Below are 22,806 nucleotides of genomic sequence, written 5' to 3'. Positions count from 1 at the left end.
CCAGAGCTCGTGAGAGCAGCGCGTCGAGGGGAAAGGAGGGCTGAAGCCGCCGCTCCCCCCACCCCCACGCCCGCACACACACCCCTCGCTGACCACTCCCCCTCCTGCCCCCTCCTCGCTGCTCACCCCGCGCTCCTGCAGCCGCCAGTGTGGGTGCTCGGCGGCCGGCTCCGCTCTCTTCTGCCTTCTCCTCTGCTCTCGGCTCCCCACCCCCTCCGCTCCCGAGCCCTCCCCTCCTCTTCCCTCCCCTCCTCTGCAGCGCCTGCATTATTTTCTGCCCGCAGGCTCGGCTTGCACTGCTGCTGCAGCCCGGGGAGGTGGGTGGGTTGGCTGGTGGGGAGGAGATTGTGCAAGTTGTAGGGGAGGGGGTGCCCTCTTCTTCCCCGCTCCCTTTCCCCCTTTCTAACTCCTTTCCCTCTGCGCCCCCCTCCCCCCTCCCCGCCCCCACCTCCTACCTCCTTCGCGAAGGGCTGGTAACTTGTTGTGCGGAGCGAGCGGCGGCGGCGGCGGCGGCGGCGGCACCATCCAGGCGGGCACCATGGGCACGTCCGCGCGCTGGGCGCTCTGGCTGCTGCTCGCGCTGTGCTGGGCGCCCCGGGAAAGCCGCGCCACCGGAGCGGGTGAGTGAGGACGCGCCCCTCCGCCGGCTGCCCGGACCCAGCCGGGGCGCCAGGGGGCCCCGAGGCGCGGGTCTCCTTTTGCCCACCCCCCTCCTAGGAGGCGCCTCTCCGCTCTGCTCGCCTCTTTCCCTCCCAACCCTGGTGGCGCCTCTGAGCTGACTGTCAGCGCCGCGGCTACGGGGAGCCGGGCTTGGGGGACAGTGGGATTTGGGGTGTCCTAAAGCCTTGCCTGAACTAGTCTTCATTCCCTTACACTCTGCCCCCCAAAGTCACTGTTTTGCCTCGGTTTTCACCCCGCTTGGCCGGGGCTGGGGAGTGTGGGCTTCTGAGCCACTGAACAATGGTTCTGTCTGCTCTGCCAGGCGGAGTGTTAGGAAGGAGGCAGAGGGCCGGGTCGGGCCGAGCGGTGCGCGGGAGCCCGGGGCACGCTCCCGGGACTTGAGGGAGGGTGGGAGTGCTCGGTGGACGAGGGTGGGCGCCTCCGGGGACGCGTGGCGCCGGGTGCGGGTCCCGGCAGCGAGTCCCTGGTGGCGGTGAGCGGGCGCACGTTCGATGGGCGGCAGCCGGAGGCTCCGGGGAGCCACTACCAGTGCGCAGCCTGCGCACCCGGACTGCGACTGCCCGGGCGCCCGGTGGTCTCTCTGGAGCGCGGGTTAGAGGACGAGTGCGGTTTCCCATAGTACTCCCCACTGGGTGTTTCGCCCCTTCTCCCTCCCCACCCCGCCCCCCGCCCCCACGCGCCGTGTTTGTAAACCTCCCGGGTCTCCAGTGTGGCTGAGCGGGGGAGGGGAGCGCAACGAAGACTTAATCAGGTTAGTTTGCTGATCTTCGTTCCCGGTGAGATTTCCTCGAGAGGAATCGAGTCCTAATCTAGTGACTGTGTAATTAGCCTTCATTCCAAACAATAGATCAAAGGCAGTAGCGCGAGAGCTGCTGTGTGACGCTGGGGACTACCGTCGAGGGCCCAGGGTCTGCCGCACTGGGCCCGGGAGCCCCGTCCTCAGTCACTCTCCCAGTTAGAGCCGCACGACTTTCCTGGGCAGAGGACAGGAAGCCCTTCTAAGGATTCGGTCAGAGTCCCGGCGCGTCCCCGAAGGGATCTTGGACGTTACTCAGAGGGGCTTGATGGCCAGCTCCAGGGCAGTGGGACGGAAAGCTGCCCGCGGCCTGAGTCCCCAGCTCCTGCCGCCGGGTGGCTTAGGAGGCCCGCCTGTCTGCAGTCACGTGTCTCCCGAAGTGAGCCGACTTTCAAGTGTGGGGTCGAGCGGCCTCTCGGGCCATCCTTGGGGGGTTGAAGGCTCCCAGCGCCCCCTGCCCTTTGGCTCCGACTGTCCCGAGCAAGCGAGCGTGTGAAGCTGGCACGGGCTTTTCTGCCCTCTGCGATTGGCTGGCCGCCCGATCACGTTTGGGCTGGTCACATGTCTCCGCGAACTCAGAATATAGCAGCCTGAGAAGTATTATCTGTAAGGAAACGTGTAACACCCGACAGGCTCCTGCGCGCTGTTCTCTCAAAAGCTTGCCCCCGACCTGGACCCCTTGAAAAAGGCGAGTCGTGGAGACAACCTCTGATGTGTAACAAACCTCAGAGCCTGGAAAAGGCCTGCCTACAGGAATTTTCAGACTGGAACATTAATCATTAATGGATGAGCAATACTAACTTATTAAATGATTTCTCAGAATAGCACCATGACTTGCATTATACTCTTCCTAACATTTCAAAAGACTAAGGTACACCAGAAACTATTGATAACCTTCCCGGAGGTGAGAGAAAGATTCATTTTGGCTGCATGTTCTCTCCGTATCCTTTTGATTTAACATGTAATGACTTTCCCTTAGAGGTTAACTTTATCGGATAGAATGCTGGGAATGCCCTTGAACTGTTGAAATGAGTTAGTGGAAGCCATCTGTTGGCCTTGTATTAGGTAGGTGAGGGTCCCTTTGGCTCCTCTATGTCACATGTGAAATATATGACATGCCATGAATAGTGAAAAACAGAAACCCATGCAAGACTTAAATTCTTCAAAGGAAAGGCGGCGCATCATTTTTCAGCTGGATAGAATCTGGGGTTGGCTGGCGAGGTATTGATCTTAAGCCAACCCAGACTGACTCCTCTCTGAAGTTCAAAGCCCCAGGGTATGTGGGTTGACTTTCTGGTCCTGGTGTGGTATACATCCCTTCTTCCCAGCCCCTCCCCCCAAAACCCGCTCGTGGCACTGCTCTAAAATACTCGAGGATGGGGCAGGGATGTTCTAAGATCCTGACCGGAAACTTCAACCAGGCTAACAAGATAAGTTGAAATTCAGTAGGAGTATACCTGATTGCAAAGCCCTGGGAATTCTAGTACATTTTCCTCCAGCCTAGGTAGTCAAAATTAGGGTGTGGGATACCACATATTCATTAAAGCCAAAGCCTAGAAAAACCAAGGTTTTAGGAGGGCTATTCAGATACGGCTAGCAGCTAGCAAAAGAGGAGACAGAAGCTTCTCTGACTGTGGGAGTAGACTGATGAAGCTAGCAGTACAAGAGACCCGGAGGGAGAGGAGAAAATAAACTTGACTTCCATCCCATAGCACCAAGGGAAAGTGTGACAGCGAACCCAATCCTCGTTCAGGCCAAAGAATGAGCATGTGAGCCCAGATCCTTTAAAGGAGGATCGCCAGGCAAGTGACAGCTTCCTGAAGTCTGAGCAGCTCCCTTCCATGAATCGGCCTGTTGCTCCCTTGATGTGACATTTAGCTAGAATGTCCGTCCTGTGTTGTTTTGATTCTCTGCTTTTACTGCTTATGTCCCCAGATTCCTCATGCATGTATAAACGCCAGGCTCAGTAGCCACGGCCCAATATTAAGACTTTACCATGATCAACTGCATGTTGAAGCACTAAGCCTTGCTAGTAAGGTTAATTAGAGCAGTCTCCATGCTTCAAAGAAGTGAAGTGCTGATTTAAGTGTTTCTGCCTTTCATAAAATTGAATAACCATAACTTTGATTTCACAGTTTTACTACCATTTTAGAAGCGATGAAAAGTAGCTACAAGCCCCTTTGATTCCAGAAGTATCAAACTGGTAAGACTTCACAAGAACTCCCAGAGTAGAACATGGCCATAATCAAGGGAACAGGTAGCTCCCAGGCACATGGTTTTGGGTTTTGATCCAAAGGCCGAAAGACTCAGAGCACAGCATACACATACAAATAACTCATGTTAAAAATCTAGATCGTTTTCTATTTCTTACAGAATGTGAATGAAGCTGTCCTTGTTGGTAGAAGGAAGAATGATCAAGGATAGGCGGTTACCTCTTTGACTTCAAGTTATAATTAAATTTACTTTGGGTACTGACTGTTCTTTGGAAAGCCACGTTCCTATACTAGCCTATGAGAAATCAAATGCCTCCAAAGGCTATGATAAGGTCTGCAATGATGTTTATGATAAATGTACCTGCCTTAGGAGCGCTGCTCAGGGTAGACTGCTCTCCAGATGGTTAGTCAATAGACTCAAAATTGCTTAGTATGTTCCCTTCTACTGTAAGTTCATCCCAAGAGAGTTCTTAGGGCACAGCATGGAGACTACTTCCAAGATCAAGTGTCCAAAAGTACCTTCTGCAGAGGTGATGGATGAGATGTACCTGTTGAGCAGAAGTGGTCCAGGGACAATTTTTTGTGCCCAGCTAAAGAATTTTTAGCTAGCAAATTTGAGGACTGGTAGCTTTTTAACTTTCAGGCTGAGTGTGACTTAGCTTGAGCAGAATCTTACTTGATGATTTCACTCTGTATTTTTCAACCTGAATCGGTGTCTCTTTGCTAAGCTGTTCTGTTGGCTTAGCAATAAAAACTCTTAGCATGGTTAATGCCACCTAGTTAGATACACTAGCCATGCTGCAGGAACTAAATCAGATGGCAGGTGATACCGTAAAGTTAGCATACTTTCTCCTTCGTGTGATGTGTCCTAGGAAAGCTCGGGCCTGCTGGTTATTCAGGGGCTCTAAGTTAAGCAAGAGCTTGCCTCCTGGGTACCACGAGATTAAAAAGGACAGATTATGCAAAAAAAAAAAAAAGTGGGGGGGTTCTTAATGTTTGCTTGCAGAGCCTTTGACTACTTTGTATTTTAGAAATGCTCCTGGGTGGGTGGAATGGAGGAAGGATACGCATGCTCTTGCATTTAAGAGGTAACTTTGAAGGCAGAGACTTTAAGATGGGACCACTGGCTGGAGTGCTTGATCTTGCCACCAACTTGGGGCTTCTGGGTTGGGCCTACTGGCTAGGAGCCTTTATGCATATAGATGTGGTTTTGGGGGGCCGGGACAGGGTGGAGGTTGCAATTTGCCAAGCAAGGGAGATGATAAAACCTTAGTGATAGACAACATTTGCAAATTACTTCCCGTGTTATAACTTAATTCTTTTCCCCCCAAACACAATGAGGTAATAGGGTTCCTATTTTATAGACTGCCTCTAATCTTTCATTTTCCTAAGAAGCCTTCCCAAGATCTGAGTTATTAACTGATCTGTAGGTTAACGAAGTAGGTGGTAGACTGATGTCAACATTTCTTGTACTTCTGCTTAAAACCACTTGACATCCATCTACTGAGCACCTACCATGTGCCATTTGGTACCACCAGGCATTGGGGGGGCGGGGCGTGGACACAGTAACTAGGGGGTTGGTCCTTTCTTTTACGGCATTTGGTCTAGTGGGGAAGTCAAATCAAGAAATCAATGCTCCAAAGATAGCCTGGCACAGAAGCTCTGGAGAGGAGTGAGCAGATCCAACACTGAAGCCTTAATCATAAAAGAGGCAGATAGCAGTTGAAGGTTGCCTGAGTTCCCACCTGCTACCTCTGTTACACAATGTTTCCCAGTTGTCACCAAAAACTTAGACTCTAACGTGACAAAGCCAGATGCTACTATTCCATCTCCACAGATGACCTTACAAAAGTGTTCGGATTCGAGCCAACGATGGGTTGCTACCAACATTCCCAAAGAGCACAAAAGCATATCCCAAGTGAAATCCAGGTCCCACACATCAAATTTCTAACTCTACCAGTTAGCTGCTTCTACTGTTCCCTGTGTACCGGAACCTTGGTCCTCACAGGAAAATGAGGCCGACACACCCACACGGACACACTCACTCTGACAGATCAGTATGGGAAAGCACACCGTTTTTAAATGATCGGGTGGCATGAGGATGATGTGCGAGTACCCCCACAGGCATAGGAAGCAGTGGACTTTGTAACGTAGAGTCTTCCAAAGTTTCTAGCTGGTCAAACAACTGGTCACACGTTTCAAGTTCAGAAACGCTGGAAAGAATGCCCTGGAAAAAGTCTGTAGTTCAAACCAGCTTTATTAGTGAATTAATAAATCAGTTGAGTCATCCAGGAATACTCACTAGTGCCCAAAGACTCTTGAGACGTCAGGAACCTGGTCCCAAGTTACAAAGATAAATTCCACGCCCTGCCTTATGGGGGATCTCCACTTGTAGAGATGGAAACAGGCAGATAGGGCAAGCATCTCTCAAGGGGAGACATCTGTGCCAACTCCAGGAGAGAAGTACACAGGAGTGACAGGAGCAAACCAGGCCTGGGGAAGTGGGTGGGTCCCTGGGGGTACTCTGAGCAGATGGCTGGTGGGCACCAATAGGGAAAAGTTGGGGGAAGTAGGTGGGGAACTAGACTCAGCCCTAGGTAGGGCCAGTGAGAAGCCCAGAAGTGATCCCATCCTTGGCCCTTTAGGCCATTCTAGGTGGCCTGAATCGCCATCTTGATTTGGATAGAGAATGTGGCAGCCTGGAGACAGGAACAGGAAACAAATTTAGATCAAGTGACGGATGAGAGTCTGAACAGGGCCAGGGCTTGATGACAAAACGTCAGGGGAGAAGAACCCGGGCTCTCTATGAGACCAAGGGTTTAGAGGAAGGGATGGAGCCCCTCAAGGATAGGGGCTTCTGGTGAAAAGACAGATTTTAGAAGAACCTCTTTATCGTGCATGCATGTTAAGGCATCGAGATACATTTTACCCACCTAATGGGTACAGAGGCTTCGCCTCATGTTATCACCATAAGGTCTGTTGTAAGCGTGGCATTTACCAGCCATGCCCATCTGGTGATGGGCATGCAGGCTTATGGGGGCCAGGACTATGTACTCTAACCCTGAAAATGACCTAGTCACTTCCATCGTGGGTAGAATCTTACACCTCCTAACCTTCGGGCAGTGCTTTCCAAGTATGGTCAGAGACCAGCAGCGGTCAGTACCATCCAGGAACTTGGAAAGGCAAGCTTGGGCCCCACTCTGCTCCTGCTGAATCTGAAATTCTGGGAGGAGGGGCCCAGCACAGGTTCTAACAAGCATTGTGGGGATTCGGATGCAAATGAGAACAGGAGCACCACTGACCTAGCAGTCTTCCACCCACAGAAACTAATAACTTCCCAATATGCTCCGACTTGACCAAGGTGCCCTAGACTAGAAAGCCAAGCCCTGTAGTCCTAGGAAAAACCTTGCTGAGGATACTCAGGTGGCTTTTTTTTTTTTTTTTTTTTTTAATGAAAATGGGGCAGGGAGGGAAGACAGCCTTGTCTTTCAATAATAAGACTGTATTAGGATAGTATCATCTTGACAGCTGAAACTACCTAATTCTGGAATGATTTAAACGAACTCTACTACCCAAGTGACCAAAGGCAACAGAATATTCTAGCGGGAAGTAGTCCTGCGTTAGGTGCTCTAGGTTGTGTGCATGATCAGTGGCGTGGTATCTGGAGCCAGACCGCCCGGGTTCAAATTCTCATTCTGTGCAGGCTGATCTTGGGCAAATACTATGCTCCCTTATCGATACTCCTCTTTCCTGATACATAAAAGGGGAGAAGTAATGCTCAGAGTGTAGGATTTAGAATTTAGGTGAATTAAAAGACTGAAGTCTTAGCGCCGTGTTTGGCCAGCAATTGTAAGAACTTATTTACCCTTGATTCTTAAGATCACCTGCACCCAATGTCCGTGGAAAAACTGACAACTGAACTGTAAGATTCACTTATTTCAGTGAGTCAGAAGGATTAGCCAAAGTGTTTAGCAGCTTCTGGTTGGTTCTTCCAAGCACTTTAGAGGCTGACGTGAGGGCCAGAGCTCAGCCTTTGTGCCGACAGCTCCGGCCGTCTTCCTTCCTCCCTCCCACTCACTAACCTCCTCTCCAGAGAGAAAAACCACTCTGCTGACTCGCAAGTCTGCTGGTCCTAAAATGAGTTTTAGCCTATGAATAGAAAGATTGGCATTAAAGAAGCAGCAGAAGTGAGCCTGACTAAAAATAAATGCCCTTGGCGGCCCCGAAGTGGCAAACCAAGTGGACTGAAGAAATTCCTGTAGATAACAGCCGGGTGCTCCAGCAACAAGGACAGGGCAAGCCACTGGACTCCTCGGGCCTGCCAGTCCTGGAGGAGTGGCAGCCGGAGTCTCTCTCTGCAAGTTCAAGTTCAGGTCTGCACCGGATACCCGGAAACCTCTCTCTGGGAAATGCGTAGCCCATGTGGAAGGCTGGGTATTTACTGGAAGGTCTATGCAGTTCTCCACAGAAGCTTCCATATTGTTCTTCCTTGTTAACCCTTGCGGGGACAGTCCGACATCAGCAGGCTGACTTCTCTGTGCATGTAAACCGCTGAGTTTCTTGGAGGGAGTGACCTGCCAACATGGCTGGGCAGCAATGCTCACTCCTTAGGTAAGCAAGGCTCCTGGGACAAGGCACCTTGTCGTCAGTTTGCAGGGTCTGATGCCCGCCCCCCGCCCCAAGCAAGTGACAGAATTAGCAAGTCAGCCTCTGACACTTCCGGGCCTTCATTCAATACCAATGCAAATAGCTGTGATGAGGTACATATATGACTAGGTGCAAGGGACTTCCAACCCCCTGACCCAGAGGGGCAGGGATATTCATTCCAAGTATTAGAGCTGAAAAGAAAATGCAGATCGAGGCCAACAGTTTGGTTTCTTAAAGCAATAGAAAGAACCCTTCTCAAATGCTCACACAAAACTCTAGTATCGAAAAAGAAAGCCTTCCTGGTTAAACAGACAAAATACCCAAGTTTCCCCACTGTCACTTTCCCCCTCAACTTTAACCACCCTTTTGGTGCTAAGGCATTCCTATGAAACCCTGTGGCTTTGAGAAACCTGCTAAAAATAACACTTTCTCCCAATTGTTCACCTTTCTGAGCAGATGGATCTAGGGAAACAGGCTGCCTAGAGCTTCTACTTCTGGGGTCATTTCTTGAGGCCTTGGTGGTCTTAGCTTAGTCTAAGAATTAAAAGCACCTTCAGGCAGGGGGCAGGCGCCTAGGTGGTACAGTCGGTGGAGCATCCGACTCTTGGTTTTAGCTCAGGTTGCAATCTCAGGGTCATGAGATGAGCCCCACGTTGGGCTCCGTGCTCAGGGCAGAGTCTGCTTAGAACTCTCTCTCCCTCCTCCCTCCCCTCCCGCTCTCTCTCTCAAAAAAAATTTTGAAAAAAAAAAAATCAATAAAAGCACCTCGGGTAGAGATGATTTCAAACTCAACCTGTTCCCTTTATGAAAGTAGAAGCTGAACCTGAGACTTAACTGTCATGGATGAAAATAGACTATGGGTCCACAGTCCTTTAATCCCCCAAAGCTGTGGAAACCAAAAGCTTCTTAACTTGTTTGGTGCTTTCAGTTCTCCTGGAGCTCTCCTGGAGCTCATTCCCAGCTGAGCGCCGGAGGTGTGAGGGAGAATCTTTTTGAATCTTGGACAGGAGACCCACAGTGCTGCAGTCTGGCTGAGGTCCCAGCACCAGATTCAGGGCCCGGGGGCCCTGGCCACTCTGCACCAGGAGCACTTTCTGCCCAGGAGCAATCCCTCATAACAGAGTGCTTAGATAACAAGAAACTGAGGCACGGCCATAAGGCTTATAGTCTTTACTCACCTCTCTTTAAAGAGAGGGTCCTTTAGAAAGGCAGCTGGACAGCCTTAGCCCCCACCACCCCCACCCCGCTCCTCTCATAAAGGAGAAGCAACATTCAGTACCTTTCTCCCCTTCTAACCCCCATCGTCCCCCCCCACCCTGGTAATGCAGAGTCATGTGTGTGTCCCGGTAAAAACACAGCTTTAGGATAATCGGGCAGAAGCTTTAGGACAATCCGGCAGAAGTGGAAATACCTCAGATAAGAAGAGGTAGAAAGTAAACTCCTTTTGGTCCTAAGGTATTGGAATAAACACTAAGAAAATGCTTTTCTCTGTCCTGAGTCTGCTCAGTATCGACTCTAGAAGCAATGCTGCTGGGATTTTAGTATCATTTATTACTGCTGATCGTTCCGTTTGCTACAACTATGTTCAGAGACCCTGTTGGAGGTGCTGGTGAGCTGAATGCCAGCCTTATTTTACCTGTGTCCCTGTATTTGATCCCAGGCCAGCTTGAGCATCTAGGAAATCTGTCACTTCAAAAGTCATTTTTCAGATCTTCAGGACCTAACCCTGAAGTTGGAAAACCATTATTTAACACCTACGTTTATGTCCAAGTCTGATTATATGCCTACCTTTTTGACAGTCTAGGTATCAGTGTCTGAATTTTTGTCTCTTTTTCACTGAATAACCTTTGGTACCGAAAACCTTTAAAAATAATTCAGAGCCTCCTACCTGCAGCCTGACTGTTCTCTCCAACTAGATTTCTATTGATGTTGTCTGACGACAAATTGTGCACTTGCTACTTTGCAAATGAAGTACTCTAAGTAGATTCTTACAACTCCCACAGCCCTCAAAGGCCGTGGGGATAGGGAACTGAAGCCAGGGGCTCCTGGAGCAGATTGCCCCAGCACTGAGAACACAGAGAAGCTCTTGGGATTACAGTGATGGGAGGGGGGAGGCAGCTGCTCTTCCTATTCGGTTGAACAGTATAAAAACCAGCCCCTGACCTATCCCACCAACAACCTCTTCCCTTCTCAATCCCTGATACCTTACGCCCAGTACGATACTTTGGAATGAATGAATGGCATGATATAGAGGTAGGAAATGCCACCGAATCCTACTGCATTGTATCTGGGTCCCAGCTTAACTGGACTCTTGGGAGCAGAGTGATACACACCATTCACGAATACATTGAGGACCTGAGAATGTCACCACACCCATACGGTAAACCTAACTGGGGCGGAATTCTAACCTCCCTGGGAATTAGCCACAAAGCATAGGCTGCCCCCGGAGAGTGGGGAGTAGCTATAGCCAGGAGGCAAAGGGAGTACTGTGCGCCCAGCACAGAGTTCCAGCCTGCGCTTGTCCCTGGAGCATCTGCCCAGCACAAGAGTTCCAGCCTGCGCTTGTCCCTGGAGCATCTGTTCTTTAACCAGCACGCCGCAGCTGCAAGTGCAGGAAGGTGGCAGGAAGTTGGAAGGCTTTCTGCTTGGAAGGCCCCCCTGAGTAATCCGCAGGAGCTATAGGGCACCCCTGGTTGTCCCCAATATTTGCAGTCTATTTCTATTAAACAACCAGATCCTTGCCTTGTAGCTCAGAGAAATCCACGTGCTCATGGTAGGAAACCCCTGAACGTCCTCTGTCCCGTGCCAGGCCAAAAAAAAACCAGATGAAATTAAGTGCTCTACTTGCAAGGATTAGTTCATACCACCATGTGAATTAAATGTCCATACATCGAGCATAGGAACACGGAGAGTCAGAGGAACAAAATCCAGGTCTGTGGCTCTCCCTCACTTTGTTTTTCTCCCCTCACTGAGAACGATCTCCCTTTACCTCTCAACTGTACCTTCTTGATTTTTATCTTCGAGGCGTTTTGTAAGCATGTCTTTTTCTAATGAGATCTCAAATTCTAAGACGAGGGGGCATACATTAAACTCTCTCTTCTGCCCCCTCCTTGCTACCCTTTCTAAATCTCCCTTAGTTTACTTGTAATGGGAGCATCATTCATGAATAACCGTAAAGAATATGGCCAAGAAATGCCATTAAAGGATTAGGATTTGGCTGTGTGATTGTAGCTACACAAGTGAGTTAAACAAACGAGGGAAATGAGTCCAGGGGCAGGTGACTCCGACCCAACTCCCCGTGGCCTCTGGGCAATCTAGGTTCCTTCTATCATGGTCTGGCTCCATTGGCCCAAGCTCACTATTCCAGCCACCATGCCCAATTTTCAGGAGCCAGAAAGGAATCAAAGAAAGGAAAATGGGGGCGCCTGGGTGGCTCAGTTGGTTAAGCGACTGCCTTCAGCTCAGGTCATGATCCCAGAGTCCTGGGATTGAGTCCCGCATCGGGCTCCCTGCTCGGCAGGAAGCCTGCTTCTCCCTCTCCCACTCCCCCTGCTTGTGTTCCCCCTCTTGCTGTGTCTCTCTCTGTCAAATAAATAAATAAAATCTTTAAAAAAAAAAAAAGGAAAATGGGTCCCTGTCCCTTTGAGGATATTTCCCAGAAGTTTTATGTACCATTTCTATTTATATTCCGTTAGCCAGACCTTAGCCCCATCCATGGCTGTGCCTCACTGCAAGAGAGGCTGGGAAATCTAGTCTTCTCCAGGTGGCGTTTGCCCAGCTAAGAACTCAATTACTGTCCATCACTGCCCCAGTGCCCACCCAGCCCTGGCGACTAGAATGTTCTACCCTGCTATATCTGCAGCTGTCCCTGTGAGAGGGACCATATCCACAGGTTTTGGGTAACTTGCATCTCTAACTTCCCATGCTTGTATCCCAGCTTAGCTAAGTGCTCCCTCCTGATTTTAGGAAGAAAAGCCAAATGTGAACCCTCCCAATTCCAGTGCACAAACGGCCGCTGTATTACGTTGCTGTGGAAATGTGACGGGGACGAAGACTGCGCGGACGGCAGTGACGAAAGGAACTGTGGTGAGTAAGGAGCCCAACGGCGTCCCCGGCCACCTCATGAGGATGCATGCACGTCACTGAATGGGATGCTCTTATCTTAGCTTCTCAAATGTATCGGGATTCTGAAAATAGAATCCACTCGTAAAAATTGCTTTGAACCAGGGTCCCAAGAGTCTATACATCCTGGTCCAGAGGAATCTGGTTGAATGTTTGACACGGGGCTACCAGCCTGAGTGTGGAATGCTGAAAATCAAATGGGGGTCCTTTCAAATGACAGGACCTGGTTTATCGTAGGTCAAACATTTGGTATAGGAAGCTAGGAGAAGGGACGGGAGGACCAGAAGTAGAGACAGACAGAAGCTTGCTTAGAACAGACTTTCTTTTTGTAATTCTCAAATAACTCTGATCCCCCCCCAAAAGAAAGTAAGTCATGTATAGTAAGAAATCCCCTAAGGTTTCAGGGGATTAATAAACTCGTGACATAGAAACTACAGGCCAGTGCAGATCACAGATAAGGATTTTTAAAAAGTCTCTGCCCATAATAGATGCTAATTCTAAAGCGTTAGGCAGGGCAGAAGACAATCTTTCCCCAAGAGAATGGGGATAGACCGTCATACCCACTGATCAGTGTCTATCAAAGGATCATTGTGAGAAATGCCTCATGCTGAGCCAGAACTACATGTCAAGGTGGTGTTTAAGTTACCTTGAATACATGCTGACGTTTACTTTTGATCCCTTTGTTCTATGTTGTAAAAATCCTGAAACAAGACTTTGTATGGAAGTCGGTGACAACATTGTCATTTGCCTTTTCAAGGATGTTCTATAAAGATGTCCGCTCTACAAACTAGAAATACAGAAGAAAAATAGAAGCTAAGTGTAGATCGCATCAATTGCCATCCTGTTATGTCCTTACCTGCTTCTTCATGTGCTATTACAAAAATGGCAGAGCGTAAGCATCACAGCACCTGGTCTTATGCTTCAGCTTGCCCAGCAATATCATGGGTGTTTGCAATGGCAAAACCCATTGTTCTTCTAAAGTAACTATTCTCTTCATGTTTCAGAAGCCTTCTTTGACCATCTGACTAACTTAGTAGCAGCTAACCTGGGTCATCGTAGGGGTGACCGCTGGCTTTTCCTAAAATAGCCTCCACGTAAATAACTTCTAGACACACAGCAGGAGGGTTTGGAAGAGTTAAGGGGGTAGATGTATGTACTCAGAATCACACGAGGTGGGAAAAATTAAATATATTCTTGGCCAGCATTGCTCTCTGCCTCCTGGGTATGAAGGTAGAGGAGGAAAGTGGGAACACGGCTCAGGGAGGTTCTGCATGTTTATTTTGAGATGTTCCTCCCTGGAAGGGAAAAGCCTGCACAATTGCTTAAACCTCATAAAGCCACTTAGTATTTTTCCTGTCCAACGTCTTGATATTGAACTGGGCTGCAATCTCAGCAGAGCTGTTTCTTTCAAGCATGTCAACCAGCATTTTTAGTCAACTGCAGCTGGGAATCCACAAGCAATGTGTTTCCATCAGCCCCAGGAACTCAAGTCTTTTACAAGTGTGAGGCTGACCGGATTAATGAGTAACTTAGACCCTCTGCGCGGGTACTGGTACATCTCTTCCCCTGTGGCACACCTACATTTCTATCCATCTCTTCAGGCCCAATTCAAATAGCCTTTCTTGACCCTCCCAGTCTGTGTTCAGAATGGAGAGAGATGAACTCTAGCAAGTTTCGATCCCTAGTTATCGTTTGCTTGGACACTTCGTAGTATAGCCAGTCTTGCCTGTGCCTGTAACATTTTATACATCTTCAGACCACGTGGTCTCTTTACAACTACTCCCTGCTTCCTCTTCCTGAGGACCACTGCAGGTTGAATTACAGCAAACTAACTCTGCAGATGCTCTCGTACATTCCGCCGTGCTCAGGAGCGCGCAGGCCTTGGATATTGCTTTAACCATTAACACTGGGGTTTGAGTATTTCAATGATTTTTAGAAACAGGTGCGAATCTAAGAGCTTAACATGGCCTTTCTTGTTTCCTTGGCTACACAATTCATGGACATGCGTTATCCTTTCGGATCATTAGGATCCCTCACCACATCTTGAATTCTCAGAATGGACTGTAGTCACTCTATTTCCCTGGTGTACCATGTCCAAGGCTAAACTAGGGGGGCCCTCTACTTCAGTGTCCTCTCCACCCTGTGAGTTGTCCCTAGCTCAGACCCCAGACTTGAAGCAATCCCTTTCAAATTCTTAGCAAACTGTCAGCTTTTAGCTGATGTACCATTCCAGAATATTCGTTAGAGAAGAAGAGGCACATGAGCTAGGAAGAATACAGCTTGGGAAGGAGAAGCCTAGAATACCCTATGTGGCTGCTTATGGAGACCCTTCCTACTCTTTCTGGTGGGTAAGGTGACCAAGCTGCCCAGTTGGCTTAAGAGAGTCCAGGTTTATGCCTCTCTTCCTGGTATAGTTCTCAGTGTCCCCATTCTGCTGAGATTGTCCCAGTTTGGACAAGTTGCATGATCACCAGAATTAGAAGCAGAATTGATACCTTTCTGAGGCGATTTTTCACTCTAGTCCTCAATTGGGGACATGGCAGCTTTCACAGCATCCTCTGTGACTTTTAGCTGCGGTTACTCCATCCCTTGGATTCTAAGTGTCACCTCGTTTATAAGTGGGGCTTAAGCTTTCTCTGTTTCTTACTGGCTGGGTTCCTCTGCCCCAACAGACCTGTAGGAGTGACAATATTCAGTCCTGGGGCTTGTCCTCCCAACTCCGCACTAAACCCCATGTGCTGTTAAGAGATGCCCCCAGAACAGTTGTACTATGATCCAGTCATGGGATGGAATGTTTGGCTCTCAAACCTTAGGAAGCAGTTGAAGGACTTGGAAGAAACGCATGAAGAGAATAAAACTAGTACTGAATAAAACTCAACAACATAAAACAGGCAAGAAGTTAATTATAAGGTATCCCTGGGTTGTAGGGTAAGGAGCAACCCCGGTCTTACCATGACTTCCATATCCCCCAAATCTCTCAAATGAGCACCTTGCTCCCCTGGAGGGAAAAAAAACCCCAGATTTTTCTAGTGTTCTCCTGGATATTAGCAGTCGAGCGCTGACTCCGTTCCATCGTTAGAATAAAATGTGTCAACAGGCAGTTTCACCCCCAACGGGAATATCAGCTCTCAGGTGCCTACGACTTTAAACCTGCCAATAAACTCTTGTAGTAAAGAAGACGTGTGCCGAGTCTGACTTTGTGTGCAACAATGGCCAGTGTGTCCCCAGCCGGTGGCAATGTGACGGGGATCCCGACTGTGAAGACGGCTCTGATGAAAACCCGGAACAGTGCCGTGAGTGACTTGCTTTGGACTGTAACTTTCCCAGGCTGTTTTGTGTCTCACAGCTCTAAGTACTATTTCATCCAAAACTTGGTTGTTTCCCTTGGCCTACCTTGATGTGTAGGCCAGTGGACTCCCAAGGTCAGTCAAGTCATTAACAAGTTGATGAGTGTCCATTAAAGAATGTTGTCCCTAGTCTAACAAGACTGACGTTCTCTTGGGTAGCTTCACTATTGAATATTTAAGACCGAAGCCAGCCGATTTGATTAAGAACTCCTTGACTAGGTGCATAGATTTCAAATATTTGGTAATCATGACTCCGAGCAGATGGTACTCTGGTCCTGGAAGCTAAGTCGCGATAGGAGGGTTCCCCCTTTGGGCTCAGGATAAGCTTTTATAACATAAGCTTTTAGATGTACAGCTTCTGTTATAAAAAACAAAAACAAAAACCTATTACTGAAGGGGTAAATTAGCTAGAGCTAGGGTGACATTGTGATTTCTTAACAAACCTGTTACCTGAGGCTTTTAAGTAGGGTAAAGCTTATAGCTTATTCTTAAATAAGAAAAATTTCACAGGTATGCCAATGTATATACGTGTCCTTAGGCGGATATCCGGGAAAAGGTCTGTGACATCACAGAGGAGAAGGATTTGGGATAGGTAAATTAGGATCATTTGAATGTCGTGGTGAAGAAAGTCTTGGAGTTTATTTCAAAGCAGTAGAGACCTGTTGAAACACGAAAAGTGCAAATCTAACAGGACCCAAGTTGAGGTCTCGGATAGGGTGACAAAATGCAGTGAAGCGGAAAGGAAGATAAATGCATCAATTTCAGTTTTCAAGGCAAGGAATCAGGGGAGCGATAAGAACATTGGTCATGGCAGGTAAATCGCCCCAGGGAAAGCCAGGTTCCACAGAGACGCGGCCCTGAGTGTTAGTAGAGGGTGGCCCAGCGAGGTCAACGATCAGGAGGGGTCCCCGTTGTGGCAAAGCCCCCATAGGTCACGAAGAAACCTATAAAGGAATCTAGTCAGCAGAAGACTTCCCAGGTGTTAGGTCATCCAGCCTTTAAAGAAGTGGGAATTAGGTGACCTTATCTGGTATCTGACAGATAACCAAAAAAAAAAAAAAAAAAGGAGCCACACAAAAAAAGGTCAAGGAGCAGGCCAGCCAATAAGCCTAACCGCGCCAAGTAAAACAGAAGCCAGAGCTGAGCACGCCATGGAACCTTGAAGGAGTAACACGGTCAAGGCTCTCGGGGCCCTGCCGGGCGGCACCGACTCCCATGGCTGCTCAGCCGTGGAGCTGGTGAACCATCTCCCCAGGCTTCAACTAGTCAGTGGAATCTCACCCCTTCGCCAGGCCACTGGGTGACAGGTGAGCCCACACGCAGGCAGCTCAGGGGCAGCAGCTTGGCTCGGAGGCGTGGGGGAGGCTCTTTTGAGACTGTATATCGTCAACAGATATGAGAACATGCCGCATAAATGAAATCAGCTGTGGCGCCCGCTCCACTCAGTGTATCCCAGGGTCCTGGAGGTGCGATGGTGAAAATGATTGTGACAGTGGAGAAGATGAAGAAAACTGCGGTAAGAAGATCAGTGTTGAGTGGCTTTGCCCCCAAGACCCTTTTGCTCAAAGAAGGGTGGGCAGGGGGAGAAGCTTCCAGGAGCGTGAAGATGCAGTTCCATTGACTGGCGTTTCAGTGACTTCGCTCTCTGCGCAGCTACTTGGCCTTCATTACTGCCCTAAAACTGACAGAAGTCCCCGTGGTGACTGACCACTGCCCGCTTCGGTGTTTGTCCTAGGCAGATAGAAGTGAGAAGGTAAGTCACTCAGGGCACCGCCATCCAGAAGGAGCTCAGTGAGGCCACGACGGTGTGGGCGTCTGTGTGTTAGGACAGGGGTGCACGGGCCTGCCTCACCCGGGCTCAGTACGACCAGCAGGGGACTAGGGCCAGCAAGCTCATTCCTAGGTCTCAAGTGGGTCTGCTTTTTGGAATAAATGCCTTGAGTAGCCTACGAGCCGCTTGAGGTAGCCTCTGAACTCGATTCTCTTTGAGGCTGTCCAAAGGTTAACCTGGCACAGAAGCGTTACCTATCATCTTGCCAGCACAGACCCAAAGAAAACCCTACCCAGCCGATGGTACTTTTGTCTCTTCTCAAGGTTCCTGCCTGTAAAAAGGAGCTCTGTTTCCTATGCTTTCATGTTTCTGTTCCTGGAAAATGTGTAATAAAGTGCTGCGCGTTCCAGGCGAGGCCCTGGGAAATATCTGGGTTGAACAAACATTGCTGTGAGCACTCTTTCAAGCTACCGCCCTTTTATAGGGCCCCGAGAGCGACAGCTCCCAAGGCTGACAGGCATGGGCCTCCTGAGGCAGCAGAGTACTAGTGAGCTGAGCGTGCTTGCGGTCCAAACGCCAGTCTTGCATGGAGAAGTCGACTTCTGAGGTCAATACCACTGCACCTAGTCCAATGAGTTTCGGTGTTCGATCTTAGAATTGAGCTTTATGTATTGGTAAGCCCCAGGGCTGCCAAGTGTTTCCCTCCTAAATCTAGACTTTGCTTCCCAAGAGAGTCGCGGTCTCTACCCTCATTACCACCAAACTGTGACCTTGATTCATTCGGCAGGAATTTGAGTTCAAGTACAAACTGGCTAGTCTGCCTGGTTTATCATCATTAGCATACCGGGCGGCTAAGATTGAGATCGATTCTAGCCCTAGCAGTGACTTTCTAACACTTGAAAATATTTAAGGCCTGTAATTCCTGATCCTCATTTGAAGGACCAACAGAGAAGGAGCCATGTATGGTAGCATAAATAATGGCTGATTTTTGTTCATCGTGTGATAATGCTTATTATGAGCCTATGTTAATCTGTGTACCTGATACATGGTAGTCTCAGCTGATGATCTGAACTGATTTTAGAGAAAACTGTCTGTCTATGTAGAGAGAGCTCAGTCTTTGCCATTCAAAATGAAATCCCCCGGTCAGGTTTAAGTTCTTGATCGCTGTCCCTTTAGGAATCTGTTGTGGTTCTCACCTCAGATTAACTTCTAAGTCTTCAGCTTTTCTCTTGGTCCTTTCTTTCCGTTCTCGTCCAAGTGTCCCTGCGTCTTGTCCATATTGAGACTGCTTGCTAGTTCGCCGGGAACCTGGATATGGATAGAATTCCACGATAGCTTTTAAGTGAAGCTTGGAGAGCTAGGGTCCGCGATCCGAGATCCCGCACGTTGCGGTGTGGGACGCGAGTCTGGAAGGCACGCCGAGTCCCGCGTGCACTCAGCGAGGCCTGCTCTCCACCCCCCGTCCCCCCCCCCCCCGCCCCGCAGGCAACATCACGTGCAGCCCCGACGAGTTCACCTGCTCCAGCGGCCGCTGCATCTCCAGGAATTTCGTCTGCAACGGCCAGGACGACTGCAGCGACGGCAGCGACGAGCTGGACTGCGCGCCCCCGACGTGCGGTGCGCACGAGTTCCAGTGCAGCACCTCGTCCTGCATCCCCCTCAGCTGGGTGTGCGACGAGGATGCCGACTGCTCCGACCAGTCGGACGAGTCCCTGGAGCAGTGCGGCCGCCAGCCGGTGATGCACGCCAAGTGCCCGGCCAGCGAGACCCAGTGCGGCTCCGGCGAGTGCATCCACAAGAAGTGGCGCTGCGACGGGGACCCCGACTGCAAGGACGGCAGCGACGAAGTCAACTGTCGTAAGTAGCCTTCTCATCGCCCGGCCTGCTCCGCGCCCGCCCCGCGCGGCCGCCTGGACGGCTTGGCTGACCCGCCCCCGTCCTTGCCGCCCCCTCGCCCGCCCCCTCCCGCAGCTTCGCGAACCTGCCGCCCTGACCAGTTTGAGTGTGAGGACGGGAGCTGCATCCACGGCAGCAGGCAGTGCAACGGCATCCGGGACTGTGTGGACGGCTCCGATGAGGTCAACTGCAAAAACGGTGAGGGGCTCCTCCTGGGGGTGAGTCAGAGGACTGCCCGGAGCAGCCCCACCGATGGACTCCTCGCTTTTGTGTTTCTCTTTGTAGTCAATCAGTGCTTAGGCCCTGGCAAGTTCAAGTGCAGAAGTGGGGAGTGCATAGATATCGGTAAAGTATGTAACCAGGAGCAGGACTGCAGGGACTGGAGTGACGAGCCCCTGAAGGAATGTCGTAAGTGGAGGGGTTGCGTGAGCCCAGAGTCGGGAAGGGTCATGACATCGCCCCTAACTAATGCAGCGTGCACCCCGCGCAGTGCCTGCTCACGCTACGTTTAAGGAACCGAGTTCAGTTGCCGGGCTTCAGAGTGGCACTTTTAAGCCTTAGAAGTTGGAGCAGTGACAAACTAGCTCATAGCTTTACCTCCTTAAAGATAACCGATCAGCAATAGAGACACTTGACTCAGTACTATTTAGCCAGCTGGTAACCTGCCAAGGAGATTGGGTTTACTCTCCCCGCAAACCCTCCGAGATGCGTATCTTGAAGACAGATTATTAGACCTTAGGAAAGTCACCGGTTTGACCAGACTAACTAGATAAGTTATTGCAAAAAGCCCAGAATTTAAATGTTAACTGGGGCAAATATCAATTTGGAATAAGGTGTGGGGTAACCCTGGTCCCTTTCCATTTCAGATGTAAACGAATGCTTGGTTAATAATGGTGGCTGTTCTCACATCTGCAAAGACCTGGTTATAGGCTACGAATGTGACTGCGCAGCTGGGTTTGAACTGATAGATAAGAAAATCTGTGGAGGTGAGTCCAGGAGGGAGCCTCAGCCCTTGTGCAGGGGGGGTGGGGGGGCGGGGAGAGATAGGAAAGGACAGTATCTTGCTCTAAGTCATCTAGGCACAAAAGACTAATCCTAATTTCCCTCCTAGATATTGATGAATGCCAAAATCCGGGAATCTGCAGCCAAATTTGTATCAACTTAAAAGGCGGTTACAAGTGTGAATGTAGTCGGGGCTATCAGATGGATCTTGCCACTGGCGTGTGCAAGGCAGTAGGTAAATGGACTTGGACTGGTGTTGCTCTGGTACCTTTGGGAGTAAGTGCTTACCAAGGGTACAGCCAATGACCCCAAGAGTCAACTAAATTATGGAATTAAAGTAGTACAGCTCTTCCTCAACTTATGACGGGGTCACAATCTAATAAACCATTGTAAGTTGAAAATATCCCAAGTCAAAAATGCATTTAATATACGTAACCTACCAAATATCATTGCTTAGCCAAGCCTGCCTTCAGTATGCTCAGAACTCTTATGTCAGCTTATGGTTGGGCAACATCATCTAACACAAGCCCAGGAAGTGTTGAATGTTGAATGCCGCATGGAACGTATCGAGTACCGTACTGAAAGTGAAAAGCAGAACGGCTGTATGGGTATACGTGGGCGTCAGCGCATCGGCTGTTCACATCCTCGTGATCACGGGGCTGACCAGGAGCTGCGACTCGCTGCTACCACCCAGCATCGTGGGAGAACATCACAAGAGAGGATGGTAGCACATATCACTGACCTGGGAAAAGATCCCAACTCTAAATTCAAAGTGTGGTTTCTACTGGACGCAAACTGCTTTTTTACCATCATAAAGCTGAAAAATCCTAGGTCGAACCATCCTGAGTCCGGGACTGTCTCTTCTTGAGATCAGTAACTCCCAGTGCAGTATCACAGGTCAAACAAAAGAGCGTTTCCCTAGACACCTGCCTTGGTCAGTTTCTTTTGCATAGGATACCGTGAATACCTACCAGGTGCAGTCACTTCCTGCTTCCAAAACTTGAATGCAATCCCAGTAAGTAACTTAGTCAACAGCTGCTTAGAAACTGTTCTGGGCTGGTCAGCCACCCTACTGTTGAGTGTTGTGACCCCAGGACTGCCTTCTTGAACAGTGGGAAGTGTTTACAGTTCCCGGGGGCACGGACTGCAGCAAGCATCCTCCTCAGGTGTTTGGCGATGCCTTTACTTTTTAAGTGCTCCTCCTTTGGGAGGAGGAGACTTAGAAGGACCTTGCCTTCTTACCGTGAAACTAAATAAACCTGACTGCTATCTTGCAGGCAAAGAGCCAAGTCTGATCTTCACGAATCGAAGAGACATCCGGAAGATTGGCTTGGAGAGGAAGGAATATATCCAGCTGGTTGAACAGCTAAGAAACACTGTAGCTCTTGATGCGGACATCGCTGCTCAGAAACTGTTCTGGGCTGATCTCAGCCAGAAGGCCATCTTCAGGTAACTTCAGTTCCCTGCTTAGGGTCTCAGCCTAAGTCCTTGGTCTTTGGGAAGGTTTGGAGGAGTTTCTAGCGCCACTCTAGCATCTACTTAGCTGGGACTCTTAAATCTGGACACTGACTGATTCTTCCACTAGTAAGTTACTATCAGCTCCTCACTGGAGACTAACAATTGTGTACGAAGGAAAAGGAGGCCGTAGCTATAGGATTATCGCAAAGGGCATCTTAGTTTCTCCTCTTGTCACCCCATTCTTTCTAGTTAATTGACAGCTTTTCACAGTGGCTACCCATAGAAATGGTAGTGACGGCGTTTTCTTAAGGAGAACTCTAGAAACTCAGATGGTATCTCCTGCAACCAACACCTTCACTTAGAAATGGGTCAGTCTTGCTTATCGAGTACATACCAGCAGCTAAATAATGGACATTCTTAGTATCAGTAAGAAGCATAGTTAAATGATCTGAGTGGTGAGCTCTGGCGTTACTCGAGTTTCTTCTCAACAAAGGTGTGGACCATTTTGTAAACAGAAAGTCCATTCTCCAGGCTCTGATGGTGTCAAACTCTTAAATTTCTTGTGACCTATTCTGTTTCAGTGCCTCAATTGATGACAAGGTTGGTAGACATGTTAAAATGATCGACAGTGTCTATAATCCCGCGGCCATTGCTGTTGATTGGGTGTACAAGACCATCTACTGGACTGATGTGGCTTCTAAGACTATTTCAGTAGCTACCCTTGATGGAACCAAGAGGAAGTTCCTGTTTAACTCTGACTTGCGGGAGCCTGCCTCCATAGCTGTGGACCCACTGTCTGGGTTTGTAGTCTGTTTTTTCTAGCCTTTTGGGTGCTATCTGCATATGCCAGGAGCTTTCCTCCTGGCTGAAACA

General features: G+C 49.4%; 1 protein-coding gene across 6 annotated transcripts in view; it reads left to right on the top strand.

The window, feature by feature from the left end:
* The first annotated feature begins 485 nt into the window (after positions 1-485).
* VLDLR (very low density lipoprotein receptor) overlaps positions 486-22,806 on the top strand; it is a 29,327-nt gene continuing 7,006 nt past the window's right edge. For 3 of the 6 annotated variants that reach the window (XM_045882184.3, XM_064579747.1, XM_045882182.3), the window contains exons 1-11: positions 486-620; positions 12,304-12,423; positions 15,630-15,752; positions 17,200-17,322; positions 19,063-19,434; positions 19,549-19,671; positions 19,759-19,881; positions 20,340-20,459; positions 20,585-20,710; positions 21,753-21,924; positions 22,515-22,733. In XM_045882184.3, the coding sequence (XP_045738140.1) occupies positions 539-620; positions 12,304-12,423; positions 15,630-15,752; positions 17,200-17,322; positions 19,063-19,434; positions 19,549-19,671; positions 19,759-19,881; positions 20,340-20,459; positions 20,585-20,710; positions 21,753-21,924; positions 22,515-22,733 (1,703 nt within the window). In that variant the 5' untranslated portion in view covers positions 486-538. The remainder of the gene's footprint in view (positions 621-12,303; positions 12,424-15,629; positions 15,753-17,199; positions 17,323-19,062; positions 19,435-19,548; positions 19,672-19,758; positions 19,882-20,339; positions 20,460-20,584; positions 20,711-21,752; positions 21,925-22,514; positions 22,734-22,806) is intronic. The other 3 variants (XM_064579749.1, XM_064579748.1, XM_045882185.3) reach the window with 2 other exon arrangements.

The sequence above is a fragment of the Mirounga angustirostris genome, unplaced genomic scaffold, assembly GCF_029215605.1.
Source record: "Mirounga angustirostris isolate CCGP_5_RB_7025 unplaced genomic scaffold, mMirAng1.0.hap1 SCAF_15, whole genome shotgun sequence".
Taxonomy (NCBI): Eukaryota; Metazoa; Chordata; class Mammalia; order Carnivora; family Phocidae; genus Mirounga; species Mirounga angustirostris.
The sequence above is the reverse complement of the archived record's forward strand: the minus strand, read 5'-3'. Positions and strand labels throughout refer to the sequence as shown.